At 48.6% G+C, this 13,828-nt stretch overlaps 1 protein-coding gene across 1 annotated transcript in view; it reads left to right on the top strand.

Moving 5' to 3' along the window:
- The first annotated feature begins 442 nt into the window (after nucleotides 1–442).
- The window catches only part of LYPD1 (LY6/PLAUR domain containing 1), a 49,434-nt gene continuing 36,048 nt past the window's right edge, over nucleotides 443–13,828 (top strand). The window contains exons 1-2 of the mRNA XM_067742136.1: nucleotides 443–1,014; nucleotides 2,345–2,482. Coding sequence (XP_067598237.1) covers nucleotides 963–1,014; nucleotides 2,345–2,482 — 190 coding nt within the window. The 5' untranslated portion in view covers nucleotides 443–962. The remainder of the gene's footprint in view (nucleotides 1,015–2,344; nucleotides 2,483–13,828) is intronic.

A 13,828-nucleotide genomic window follows, 5' to 3' on the forward strand; every position in this document is an offset into this window, starting at 1 on the left:
TCATTCACGGTTGTCCCCGGAGCGGCCCTCTCCTAGGCTAGGCTACCGCACCCTCCAGCGATGCGCGCGGTAGACGAACCGAGGCCCGAGCGCGCGAAGCTGGGCAGGGTCCCCACCTACCCCGCCCACTGCGCCGCAGCTGAAGCCGAGCCCGGTAACTACCCAGGGGCTTCTCTGAGGAAGAGAAGGCGCAGCTGCACCGGATACCCTAGGGAGCCTGCGAGTGTGCAACTTTGCCAGACGCACGGGAGCGCGGCCCCGCACTCCCTGCCGGGTGGACCGGACCCTGCCGCGGGCAACCCACCAGCCCCCGGGGGGCGCAGAGGAGGGGGGCAAGCGCCCCTGCAAGTAGAGGCAAGCAGTCTTCCCACCCCACCTCCTACGTCCTGCTGACGGCGCCCGGCCGACCGCCGTGGCACCTGCTGCGCCCTCCTCCCTCTTTCCCCAGTCTCCAGCCTCCCAGCCTCCGAAAACTACACTCTCCCTCTCCCCCTCGAGGCGTCCCAGGGGACGTGCGGAGGCGGGAGAGGAGGGCTATCGGAAGGGGGTGGACACGTGAAAAGACTGTCCCAGCCTTCCCCGCTCGCCACCTCCACCCCAACTCGGCAGCCGTCACGTGGTGCCTGGAGTGGGAGGTGGGGAAAAGAGGCGAGACTTTTTTGGGTGCTCCGGATCGCCAGCAGTTCCTTCAGCCTCCGTCGCCAACTCCGGAGACGCCGGGCACTCACTGCCCGGGAGCGCGAGCCAGAGAAGCGGCGACCCGCAGCCGGGGGCCCCGGCGCGGGCGATGCGGGCGCCGCCGGCGGCACCTGCGGCTCGTCTTGGCGGCGGCGGGCGCTTCGGCGGCGGCAGCGCGGGCCCCAGCAGTCTCGGCAGCCACAGCCGCTGCGGCCCGGACAGCCTCCGCCGCGGTCGCCGCTTCTGATGCGCCTGCCCGCTCCCGGCCCCGCGGCTCCGGGAGGATGTGGGTCCTCGGCATCGCGGCAACTTTTTGCGGACTGTTCTTGCTTCAAGGTAAGAAGACGAAGCGGCCAGCCGTCCGGCCGGGATCGCACACCCTGTGTACCCGCCGGCCGCTCTGCCTCCGCTGGGCGCTCACCTCCGCGCCCGTGCTGTGCAGGAGTCGCCCGGCGGGAGTTCGGCGGCGGCGAGTGGTGTCCAGGGGCGCTAGATGGGAAAGTGCCCAAATCCTGCGCTGCTGGAGGAGCGGCGGCAGCGGCGGATTGGTGGGACTCGGGCTGCAGGTGCCCGGGCTGCGCGGTCGAAACAAGCAGCTGGGCTGGGGAGGAGGGAAGGTCCGAGCCGTGCAGGGTCTCGGCGAGGGAGCGGGGGCGACAGTCCGCGAACCCGCCAAGTTGTCAGGCGTCGCTAGCAACCCGTGGTAGTGGCGCCGCCGACAGGTGAGCGGCATGCTGGTCAGCCTGTGGCCTGTGCTGGCCGGGGCTGCGTTGCTGCGCTCCGAGCGCGACCGCTGTGGGTCTGGGAGGGGAGGTGCGCCGGGTCCGGGGCTCATCTGCCCGGGAGCCGGGGGTAGTTAGGTCTAGACGCGAGCTCGTAGATCCGAGCGGAGCAGTCGGGCTGGGGCGGGGAGAGGTACAGAAACGTCTGGCTCCTTCGCTCCAGTACAGGAGCGGCTCCCAGTCCAGCTCTGCAGAGCTGGGACCCGCACCGGGAGCCCTAGCCAAACGGAGCCCTGAAAGCCGGGAAGGAAGGACTGTGGTGTCGCGGCCGGGGATGCGCGCGCGCGCACACACGCACGCACGCCCCTTGCCACACGCCGCGGCCACCCCTGCTGCTTCGGGAACCGTCCCGAAGAAAGGCGGGGGACTCGGGGCGCAGCAGCATTGAGCGCCCGACACTTCGTCCGCCTGGGGGGGCCTCGGAGCCACAGCACAGGGATGCCGGCTTCGACTATCAAAGAAAACTGAAAAGGCGTCTGCGAAGGCAATCGCGAACGGTGCCGACATAGTAATTAACTCATTTGTAACCAATTAACAATTAGGCAAAGCCTTCGGCGTAGGCTGGAGCCGACGCACGTCAGGTCCTCGGCTCTCGGGCGGCATAGCCCTCCTTTCAACTTCCGTGGGGGAAGAGCCGGGTGTGGTGTCGGATGGGGGCTCTTTGTTTCTGGAGAGTGGGTCCAGGGCTCGCGGGCCAAATCCCACTTTATATCCTGCGGGACCTTCGGTGGCCGCGCCGCCCTCTACCGGCTTCAACCGCGGCCGCCTTCCGGGGAGACCCAGGAGGGAGGGCGCCGCAGCTGGCTGGAGCGAGGGGCAGGATGCTGGCTTCTGGGGTAGTCTCGGGGCGGCCCGGTCTGAATCCGACTGCGTCTGTCCCGCAGGCTTTGCGTTGCAAATCCAGTGCTACCAGTGTGAAGAATTCCAACTAAATAACGACTGCTCCTCCCCCGAGTTCATCGTGAATTGCACGGTGAACGTTCAAGACATGTGTCAGAAAGAAGTGATGGAGCAAAGCGCAGGTAAGAGCCCGGCAGCCCCCCTTTTCCTCCCCTCTCCAGCCTGGGCTGAGGTGGGACTGAGGGGGCCATTGCATTACAGGAAAAGGGATTGACTTTGATATAATGCAAAGTCACTGGTTATCCCAGATTTACTTTTCCAGAGCTGGGAAAATGAAAAGTTCCAAGTTACTTTAATGTCATTAGAGTTAATTACCAGGGCTTCTCCCGGAGAAGAAGCTCATATGGCTGTGGGGGAGGAGTGCGTTTCAATGAGTGGCTCTCCTCTTTTAATCGACTGCCCTCACCTCCCTCTGCTAAAAGCTGATCGGGAGACTGGCAAATGTATGGATAACCGGCTCTGCTTGGGCAACTAGACAGTAGCCTGTGAGCAGTGTCAGCCTGACATATGAAGCTAGTTGAAGTTCCCAGAGGTCAGCACTTGAAAAATGTGTTTTGTCGAAGAGCCACGCCATATTTCCTTGAAGAACACTACAGCATCTTTATTTAATTTTAGAACTGATGCATCCAATTCCAGGCAAAAATTGCCAAAGATCTTTCAAGGGAATGTAGTTCCCCGCCCCACAAGCTTAGCTGCCTAGTGGGCTGATAGAGGGCCTGCGCATGAGGCGAAAAAAGCAAGGGGTCTTGTGAGAGAAAACCTCACTCATTTCCTGCAGTCTTCTCGTGGAGCTGGGGCTCCCCAGCCCCGCCCAGTAGTCTCATCAGAAATCAAAGCCCCCCAAAAAGTGCAACTGGAACTTTGGGGAAACGGGTGAACTGGAGTTTCAATGCCAAGGTCAGGTCCATGAACATAGACTTTGCCATCGTAAGGATGTTGAAAAGATGGGTGAATGATATTCAGTGCACCCAAGCGCTGCTTCTCTTGAGTTGGCTGAACCGCCCTGCCCACGGAGCCTGGTGAAGGGTCCAGCTTGTTAAGTGATTTCCCTTACCCCGCTGGCAGATTCACGCAAGGGCTCTAGTTTTAAAGTGAGCACCTTGGGAAAGTAGTTTCTTCCCAGAGAAGGGCCTGGAAGTGCCTTGTGGCTTACCACATAGTAACCTGGGGAGCAGATAGCTGGTCGCTGTGCTGTGACGTGGCGTGCGTGCAGGCAACTTTAAAGGCTCTTTTTTTTATAGGTCATTAGCAGTCTAGGTGTGGAGTCTTTCCACCAGAATCACTTTTCTGAGAAGTCTGAAACGTAATCGCTCGCAAGAATAACGTCTCAAACAAAGCAGCATGCATTGTTTTGTCATATGGGATTCGGACTGTTAAAAAGGCAAAACAAAACGTAGTGATGATTCTATAGCTAAGATTGACACGCGTGATTCTAACAGGTTGTTTCTTTTCTGCTTGTTTCTGGGAATTTTATGTGAGCAAAAATGGATGATGGCCTTTCTACCTGAGGAACTCCCGTAATTTTCCTCAGAATCACTTCGAACACTTTACTGTGTCTCTCAAACATCTGTAGCTTTCTTCCAGGCAGTAGTTTAGAGCCAGACAAAAATGGGGATGTGAAACTTTCTCATCGTCCTCTAGGCCAATGCTTACCTGGGTATCATATATCATAACCTGGGATATGGTTGCCACGAGAAGAGGACAAGCTGTGAACCAAATTTCTTGCTCTCTAAAAGTGTATCTGAGGTGAACATTACAAACTCCATTTTCAAAGTGTGGTTTTTCATCTAACTTCCCCCTCTCCTCCACCACACACTGTAAAAAAAAAAAAAAAAAAAAAAAAGCAGTGCTGGCCTGATAACGCCTAGCTTCTCCCCGCAGAGCTGTAGCGCTAAGTCCATCAGTGCCTGACCCGAAGTTGCTATTAGCTCAGTCAAGGTGGGCATTTTGTCACCAAAGCAGGTTTCTCCCACCACATGTCATAGGCTAGAGGGTGACAGACACTGGAGAAATAAGGCAAGCTCAGTCGTGAAGCTTGAGAAGCAGAAACAGTTGATGGGCTCAAAGGGAAAGCCGGTTATTAGGGAAAGGATGCAAGCTCTGCACACGTGGAAACCAGGCATTCTTAGCCTGAATTCAATAGAAATCAGCCAAATGCACGTTTCTGTGCTTAAAGTGCGATGGTCGTGGAGGGATGGGGGCAGGAGGGGGAGTGGGCTGAAATTTCCAAGGCGCTTCCATTGTCATCATGTGATGGCTGGAGACCAATCAATTTAAGTGGCTATTAACCCTCCCCTTGTTGGCGGGGCTGGAGAGCCAACCTAAAACCTCTGATTGTTAAGTGACCACAGCGTAGTATACTCATCACAGTAGCAACAGCTAACTCCTGTTGTGTGCCCTGTGTAGGAGGCTCTTTCCCTGTGCTTTACGTGAGGAAAATTACCTGAAATCCGAGCATCCTCTTTTGAGGCCCTTATTTCCCCAGGCCACGACCCACCGTGTTTAATTACACTGCAGGGTCAACTTCTCCCCTCTGGAGCAAGGAAGTCCCACCTGTTCAATGATGCTATTAGGAATCGAAGTCAGAATCGTTTGTGTTGATCAGTAACATATACTGTTCCAAGAATTTTAGCGCTTTGGAATCGGAAGGGCTTTTGTTGCTGTCATTGTTGTTGTTTTAATTTTTTGAAAAATCATACACACTTTTCTACAAGAAAAATTACGAAAGGGGGGTTAGCAACCTTCTTTCTACTCCATCTCGTATAACCACTTCCTGAATTTCTCCTCTAACAGAGAAAGTTCACCACCTTTTGCAGCTCATACACAAAAACTAACCTACCTACCTTTGCATAAAGATTATAAGTAAATATAACAACAGAAGAATCATTTACGGGGATAAACCATAGTGGGTAGTTGATTTATAGTCAAGGGTGCACATTGGAATCTGGGACTTTTGTTCAAGTCCACATGTCTGGGCCCCTCCTTGAAGAGGCCAGTTCTGGAAGTCTGTGGTGTAACTGGCTGTGGGTCAGCCTCCGCAGGTGACCATGGGGTGCCCTGAATTGAGAACTGCTGGTCTGGACCAACCTTTTTGTGTTATAGAGGAGGAAACGAGGGCCAGAGAAATTAGATGTCTGGTCCACGTCTGTCAGCCAATGGTTACTGCGAGGCACCTACTTCCTGGGCCAGCACCTTCCACAGTAAAATATGCTGCCAGGGTTGCCTGCAAAGATAATTCAGGTAAAGTGCTAAAGACTTAGACAATCCTCACACCAGTCTCACCTAATAGGCTTAGTGAACTGGGATGAGCGCACGAGCCACAAAGTGGATTTTGTAAGAACAGGAGAACCAACTGGCAGGACCTTTACCTCTTCCCCAGAGCGGCATTCCTATTAGATGCTGAGATGATTCTCTGCTCCTTTTCCTTTTGGTCATTTATGGGGAAATAAGGCATGGGTTGTGGGGAAGAGAAGGCGTCTTTCATTGTCCTTACTAACTGATATTTAAATGTTTGCATAATGAATGACTTGTTCTCTCCAGCTCTGCGCTTAATGAGTTAGTGTCTATGAACCAGCACCCTTGATAATGACATTTCTCTTGCTTTCGCCTATCACCGCCCTCCGCGAAATATTTCAAATATCGATTTTCACTTCGGAATAGAAGCCCCCCGCCCATGAATTTTAAAACCAGGGTATAAGGAACGTGAATCTGCGTTTGTTGGACAGTGCAATCTTGTAATTAGAGTTTTTCCTCTTGACTAGATACAGTGAAAGGGGTGTAATTTAATTTTTATAGACTAGCCAATTTCTGCCCCTAGCAAAATATAGCTCTGCCACTGAGCAAAATGTTACAGGTTCTCCTAAACCTTATTTAAAAGTTAAATGCAGTATATTGCGAGAAAGTTCATGGTCTGAATCAGTAAGCTAATCGATCTCTTCACCCATCCTTTGCAACAGGCATTAATCTCTCTGTTTTGCAGTACACGAGTTCACTGATTTATATGCCACGTTGCATCTACTTTATGGCTGTATAAGTAATGGCTACTTTCCTTTTGGGTTAGTTAGTTGCTCATTAAGTTGGGCAGGGATGGCTCGATGCCTTGGACAGGGTAATTTTATGCCTTATTTTCCCATGAGCTATCGAAAGATAAGGGAATAGCAAGAGAGGACCTGGGGTCTCTAATCAGTCACCCACTCTTAGCAGAAAGCAGTGGAAAGCTGACCACGGCCTATGTTCTCTTAAGGCCGTGCTCTGCTTAGTTTCACCAAGATTTACAATAACAGGCTGTAGTTTGTCTTTGGGGTGGTCCTGGCAGGAAGAAGGGCCCATTTTGCTTATCAGTATTATATCAGGGTCCCTTTATACCCGGATTCTTTAAAGCACACACATGGCATATATATGTATGAGCGTATATTTTTAAATTTTGCCTATATCAGTTAACACACACAAACATAATTCTTGTGAGAAAAGAAGTGAAAATATTGCATCCTCCTTTTTTGTAGCTGTTCAGATCGTACAAAGACGTTTTCTAACTTCTTTTCCCCAGAACATCTTTGTTCAGAGTACCAGTGATGTTTGTTAATCTTCTGGTGCCCTTTATCTGCTCCATATCTTTTTCTCTTACCTCTTCTCTCCTGTCATCTCCCTTTTGAACATCCTACCTGTAGCCCTTACTTTCTCATTCTCAAATCCATTTTGCCTCACTGAGATGGGCTATGGACTCCACTCTAAGAATAAAGTAAAGAACAAAAATGAAAAAATAATCACCATACTTTAACTTTGCCAAGGAGACTGCAACAGATTAAAAAACTTTAAAATAAAAAAGATTCAGGTGTCAAGAAAGATATTCTCATATATGAACACCGGCCCTGCTTAAAAAGGTTTCCATGCCAACCTCAATAATGTTATGAATTACACGGGGAAAGATTCTGTGCGATGAATGTCAATATCACTACCTCCTTTCCAGTGGGACCCTGAAAGAACACCTTTCTCTCCAGAGCAAGACATTTTGCCAATCCAACTGTTCACTTAGTTCTCAAGATGCATCCATCTTTTTCATGTGGCAGGCGTAGCCGACTTCTGAGGAGGTCTTCAGAGGGTGAATATCAAATGTCATTAGTCCCTCGGACTCTCCAGTACGTAAAGTATTTGTTTATGTTAACTTTCCAGCTGAACAAGCAGCCAGGGCTGACCTCCCATCTCCAGAGATGAAACGTTTGAAGATTGATCCAGCTTCTCCCATAACACTTAATTCCTCCCACTGCGATTTCATGAAAGCTTCCATCATTGATGGTTTTCCTAATGAGTTTAAACAGAGAGGCTTCAAAGCTGGGTTTTTTCTCCCAAGTGAAAAATGAAACGAACTATGAAAACAAAACACACCGTTTCCTTTTGAACTTTGAAAAGGAAATCTGCTTCCCTTACATATTCCTGAAATAAAAAAGATCTGAATATACAGCCTGCTTTCTGTCTCTCCCTCTCCCCTTCCCACCTTCTTTCCTTCTTGCCTACCTTCCTCTCTCCCTCCCTTTCTCTTTCTTTTTTTCTCTGATTGACTGACTTAGGTTCTCATGCCCAGACCTGGGAAAGGTTTATTATCGCACTGTGCAGTAGTAGCCCACACCCTAACCCCTGTTGTCAGCAGTTGAATGGAAAGGGTATCCATCACCTTTAGGGAGCAAGGAGCCATGCTCCAGGTTTCCCAGGCTTGGTAACTTTAAAGAGGTTACTTAACATCCCAGGGGCTTAGCTTTCTCTGCTGTAATATGTAGAAACAGGCCACCTGTCTTCTTATGAGATACAGCAAGGCAGTGAGGAATGCTGTCAGTATAACCACCTTAAGGCACCAGTACTAAAGGGGAAAACCTGCCGGAATGCTCACCAGGAGTTGCTTCCTTCACTCTCCGTAGCTGCCTCTGAAGGCTGGCCCAGACACCTGAGCCTAAGTTACTTTACATATTACCTCTTCATTTCTCAGACTGAAGGAGTCCTTGCATGTAACCTTTCATTCCTTATAATAGGGTCCTTATACTTAGCCTGGAAGGTTCGCAGTGAGATAATATATTCACTTGATAGTTGGTGAATCTGAGATGCAGAGAGATGTAGCAATTTGCTCAGGACCACGCAGCCAGTGGGACTGGAATTCAAGTCCTTTTTTCTTCCCCGGGATTTTTTCGATCACTCTAATACCATTTCTTTTCTGGATTTTAATTACAACTTTTTTGAGATGTAATTTACGTACCATACAAGGCATCCTTTTAGAGTGTATAACTGATTTGTTTTTAGTATATTCACAGAGTTGTGAATATAATCTAATTCCAGAACATTTTCATCACCCCAAAAAGAAACCCTGTACCCGTTAGCTGTCACTAATCTGGGAACCACTAATCTACTTTCTGTCCCTGTGGATTTGCCTCTTCTGGACATTTCCTGTAAATGGAATCACAGAAAATGTGATTTTTCGTGACTGACTTCTCTCGCTTAGGATAATGTTTTCAAGGTGCACCCGTTTCACATCCCATTTTGAAGTGCACCTTTCCTCTTGCTCGTCCAGGGGTCTGAAGGGAAAACTCAGGCTTGGCAAGTCCCTCAATTAGAGTGGGGTGGGATGAGATGGGGTAGGAGAGGGCATGGCTGTGAACCTGGAACTCCAGGGGCTAATTAGCCAGTTTGCTGAGTGGAACTAAAAACCTGTGCCAAGAGTAAGATGTCCAAGGGAGCCGTGGGGCAAAGGACCCAGCACTGGGCTTCCCATCCATCGCCTCCCTATCCATTGCCATCTGTTAATCTGCTTTTCCCTGAGGGGACCTTGAATTTGTTTGTTAGCCACAAGAATCCTCAGGCATCTTGGGTGGGCTATTCCTGATGCCAGAAGCTCTTATCAGTGATCCCAGCTGCCCATCCCAACATCTGGCCTCACCCATAGACCATAGCCCTCAAGCATCCTGCACCTCTTGGGCTAGAAGAGATCTTCATTTATAATTTCACAGATGAGAAGACTGTAGTTTTCTTTCCTGAGGGCTTAAGCATCTTGATGAGTCCATTTCCCTTTCTTCCCTTGAGAAAGCTTGAGGGTTGAGCAGGTTGAGAAGTATTCTGGGGAGAGATTGTAGTTAAGGAAATGGGATTCTGGTGTGATTTGATCATCTACAAGGAATACTCAGTAAACATGTGCAAATCTAGCCTTTTTCTCCCAAACCAAGTCACTGATTAGAGTCTTTATGTAGGCACAGCTGTTTGCTCCTTCAGAAGGTATAAGTTTCTTTTCTTTCCCTCTCAAAGACTAAGCTGAATCCTTCTTTGCCTTGTGGTGCAAGTGACTGTATTTTGGGGGAAGAGAATTGCTGGTAGAGGACAATGTTTCCTCCCCTGGGCATTCCACAAAAGGCCATATCTATAAAGTAGGAGCTTCAATCAAACCTGTGATGAATCATCCTGTGAATAAACAAAAGAATTATGATATATGTCACTAATTCCTTCTATCCACGGTAAACTTTGGGCTGTGGCTATATTGTGATTCAGGAACCGTTTTCACCAGCCAAAACTATACCACATGTTCCCTTATTAATAAATTACTTCCAACCTTCTGATTGCCTTCAACAGTCCAAAGCAAAGCAGCAGAGGAACTGAATTAAGTGCTTTCGATAAGGTGAAACCATAAAAAGTTGGTAATAAATTGCTTTTTTCCAACAATGCATTTGAATAGAATAAAGCAGGAATAGTTCGCGATGCTGATTCCCACCTTTCTGACTTTGCAATAAACCAGGAGAGGGATCCAGAGGCAAAAGTGATTGAAGTGTTGCATTATTCTAAGGAAGTTGTGATACTTGGTCCAGGGCGTTTCATTTCTCACTGGACATGGACAATAGCTTTTGATGTTCTTCTATTTCTTGGACTTGTCGGTGAGAGCGGAGGATGGGTGGAGACAGCGCCAGGAGCCGGTGATACCCGGAGAGGCTCTCAGCCCTCCCCCCGCCGTGGTCCAGCGTGCTGTACTCGCTGTGAATATGAATGTGCAGAGCAGCTTCGGGTGCCCTGCACTGAGGCTGCTTCAAAGAGCACCCAGCGTGATGCTGGGTGATGGGTTTTGTGCACTGTTTCGTTGTTGCTTATGCAGAATCTGGCAAAACACTCAGGTCTCCGGTAACTTCAGAGATACCAAGAGGCTAGGCAGGTTGATGAGTTTTCCACCCAGTGAGGACATCCAAATGGATCTCGGCTTCAAAGCCAGCCGTGAGATATCATCTTTCGAGAATTTCCCTGGCTTCAGAGAGAAAGGCCGCGAGTGGGTGGGACCGCACCTGGAGAGGGAAGAGTTCGCTGACTTTCTTTAAAGAGGCCAAACATCATTCTTCTCAACCTGTCACTGGCTGTTGGAAGGGGAAAAAAAAAAAAGAAAGCAGGTCAGAGGCAGTTCTACATAAGAGTGGGTTGAAATCCAGAGAGGCTAAACCATCCGTGTAAAACCTGGGTCCGTGTGTAAAAGCCAGCCGGGGGCCCTGCTTACCTGTGCTTCTGGAATTGACCTTCCCTGGTGTCGGTGATGACAGGAGAATGACAGAGGGCTGCTCTGACAATTTTATTTTTGGTCAGTGTTCTCCAGCCAGCAGTTTGGCTGGCGCATGACCCTTTAGTACTTTAGAGCATCCTTTCCTAATCGAATTGAATTGTAGCTTCATTCACTAGTGTCCATTGCTGGTGTTCATTTCTGTGCCCAGGGCTCCTGAAAGCCCACCGTGCCTGCCTCTCTCTTCCTTTGTCTCTCTCGGTCTCTCGCTGTTTCTCCCCCTCCTTCCCTACCTCTCTTTCACACACATATACTTACACTTACTCACTGCTATGCAGATATCCCATAAATATTTGCTGAATGAGTATGCTTGAAAAATCAAGTTTCAAGCTAAAATAAATAGGTTTATCTGTTGGTATTTTTTAAATATTATGTCGAAAATGAGAGCGCTTAAATCTCTATCATAAGAGGAAGCAAAGAACAAAGATAAGTTGAATATACTTTTTGCTTTTTCGTTAAACTGGAAAGAGTCTACTCATGCCTGTTAATGTCATTTAAGGAACAACTCTGAAGTGTAATCCACCCCAGTTTTTCTAGTAGGTCAGCTTTTAAGGATGTGCTTTGAATAGGAGTGTTTTCTGGAAACACACGCACACCCTACTTCTGCAATATTCCACTAACTTGGTACTCAAGCTGAGAAGAGGTCACCACCCAGCCAGTTCTATCAGCTGGAGGTTTAAGTATTTGGAACTCTGTTACATTGAGATCTGCCTTTGTCATGAACTCCCTTAGGAAGAAATATATGCAGTCATATTCCCCCAACAAATCTCTGTTCCCTCTCCCCAGGCCTCTCCCGCACAGGAGATGCAAGTTTAAAATACAAATGGATAGGTCCCACGAGACAGAGGCAATCCAGACTTTCAGCTGGGGGATGTGCTTCTAAACCATTTGGTTTTGGAAAATTAAACCATAGAGAGAAGCAGAAAAAAAAAAAAGACTCTGTTTTATGTTTTTGTTCTCCCATGGTCTGTCTTGCACTTAACGCTTTCACTAGGCTCTAAGAATCCAACTAATTGCTTGTATTCTTGCCCTGTTTATTGAATATCATTAATATCATTGTCGTAAGACCTGGATGTCATTCTTATGTTGAAGCTTGAAGAAGTTCTGGCTGCAGTAGCTTCAGGCGTCAAGAAGCATTTAGGTCTGTTCCCCTCATTGGTTTATGGGACATAGTTTCAAAAGAGAACCAGCCATTGCTGCTGCCAGGTTCCTTTATGTTCTTACCTCCACTCTGGACCTCACTTTCTGTATCACTTAAGAATGTCTTTAGTGGCAAACAATGGAGACTTGAGTCTTAAAGGCCTGTATTGTATACCTAACAAGATGATCCAGAAGAAGGATGCCCTGGGGTTGCTTCCACAACTCAGTGATGTCATCGAAGACCCAGGTTTTCTCCATTTTCCTACTCCTTTTCCTAAGCATTGGCTTTTTGTCCTGAGGCCAATTGCCTCTTGGTCACAAGGTGGCTACTTATATTCAATTAAAGGGAAGGGATAGCACCAAGGAGCTTTTCTCTCCAGCTTTTCCTTTTAACAAGAAAACAAAATCTCTCCCAAAGTCCCCCCAAGAGCCTTCTCCTTATCTTTCATTGATCAGAATGTCGTCTCATGGCCACTGTTTGCTGTAAGGAAGAAAGCAGAGGGTGGCTATCGGGTGGCCGACTGTCAGTGTCTGCCGAATCACCTTTTGAGAAATCCTTGCACAAAACCGGAAAGAATCCAGCATAGTGCTTCCAGGCCCCCTGGAGAAATAACAGGGATGATTTCGTCGCCCGAACGTCACCCGCTCTTTTGCGTAAAACAAACACTGAAATGCATCGTCAGAGGACCTCCATCATGAATCACTGTCACGTTTTTCTCTTTTGGCTGTGCTGTGGGACATGCAGGATCTTAGTTCCCAGACCAGGGATCGAACCTGTGCCCCCCTGCGGTGGAAGCGTGGAGTCCTAACCACTGGACCACGGGGAATTTCCCACCTGTCACATTTTGGAAAGGGAAAGAAGTACATACGCTAGCAAGTGATGTCCCGACGTTTAGTTCAAGGTGTATGTGACATTTCAGAATTTTGGTTCACTGAATGATGAGCTGTAAGAGTATAACTAAATTTTAGTGTGAGGATATTTTCTACAGGAGAGAATGATGTGTTCGTGGCGACGAATACAAGGGTGCCTTGAGTTAAATGATTCGATGTTCTCGGCCCATCCCATCTGGAGCCATTATGCCACCGAGGACTCTGTTGTCCCTAATTCGGGTAAATTTGTGTGCAAGAAACTGATTATTCATCTTTGGGCCCCGTGATGTTAACTTTGCCATTTTGGAACAATAATGAGAAGGCCTTCAGGGTTAAACATGCAAGAGCACAGTTTCATAGATCACTGAAGGGCACTGTTAATAGTGAGATAATAAGTCATAAATATCTGTTCCCTCAGTCCCCCACGGCAAACTGGGGAACAAAGACACCAGCTGAGGAAAAGCAAGTGTCTGTGCAGAAAGCTTCCTGGCTCAGAATGTTATAAATGAGCAGAGAAGTCCACATCTCATGTGAAACTCAAGTAAAACTAACAGTTGGCATTGTACATTATGGGTGGGTTGCTTGCTATAATTAAGGTGGCATCCGTGGTTAACAGCCTTGAAAATTAAACTCAACAACAAAAACTTTCGAAAGGGATAATCAAAGCCTTCTGAATAATGAAGTTAACACCTCCCTGTCATGAGGAAAGAGAATGTTCTTGAGGTATCTTGTTTCATGTCTGTGTTCTTGATGCCGTGGCCGTTGTTTGAACAGACACGTTTGTTTTTGCCCATAGGGGTCAGTCGGGTGCCTTTGCGTTACCCTGAATTTCTGGTTCCACCAAACTAGGCCAGGCTGGGCGGACGGCTCGGCGTCAGTACGCATGTGCAAC

The sequence above is a fragment of the Pseudorca crassidens genome, chromosome 6, assembly GCF_039906515.1.
Source record: "Pseudorca crassidens isolate mPseCra1 chromosome 6, mPseCra1.hap1, whole genome shotgun sequence".
NCBI classification, from domain to species: domain Eukaryota; kingdom Metazoa; phylum Chordata; class Mammalia; order Artiodactyla; family Delphinidae; genus Pseudorca; species Pseudorca crassidens.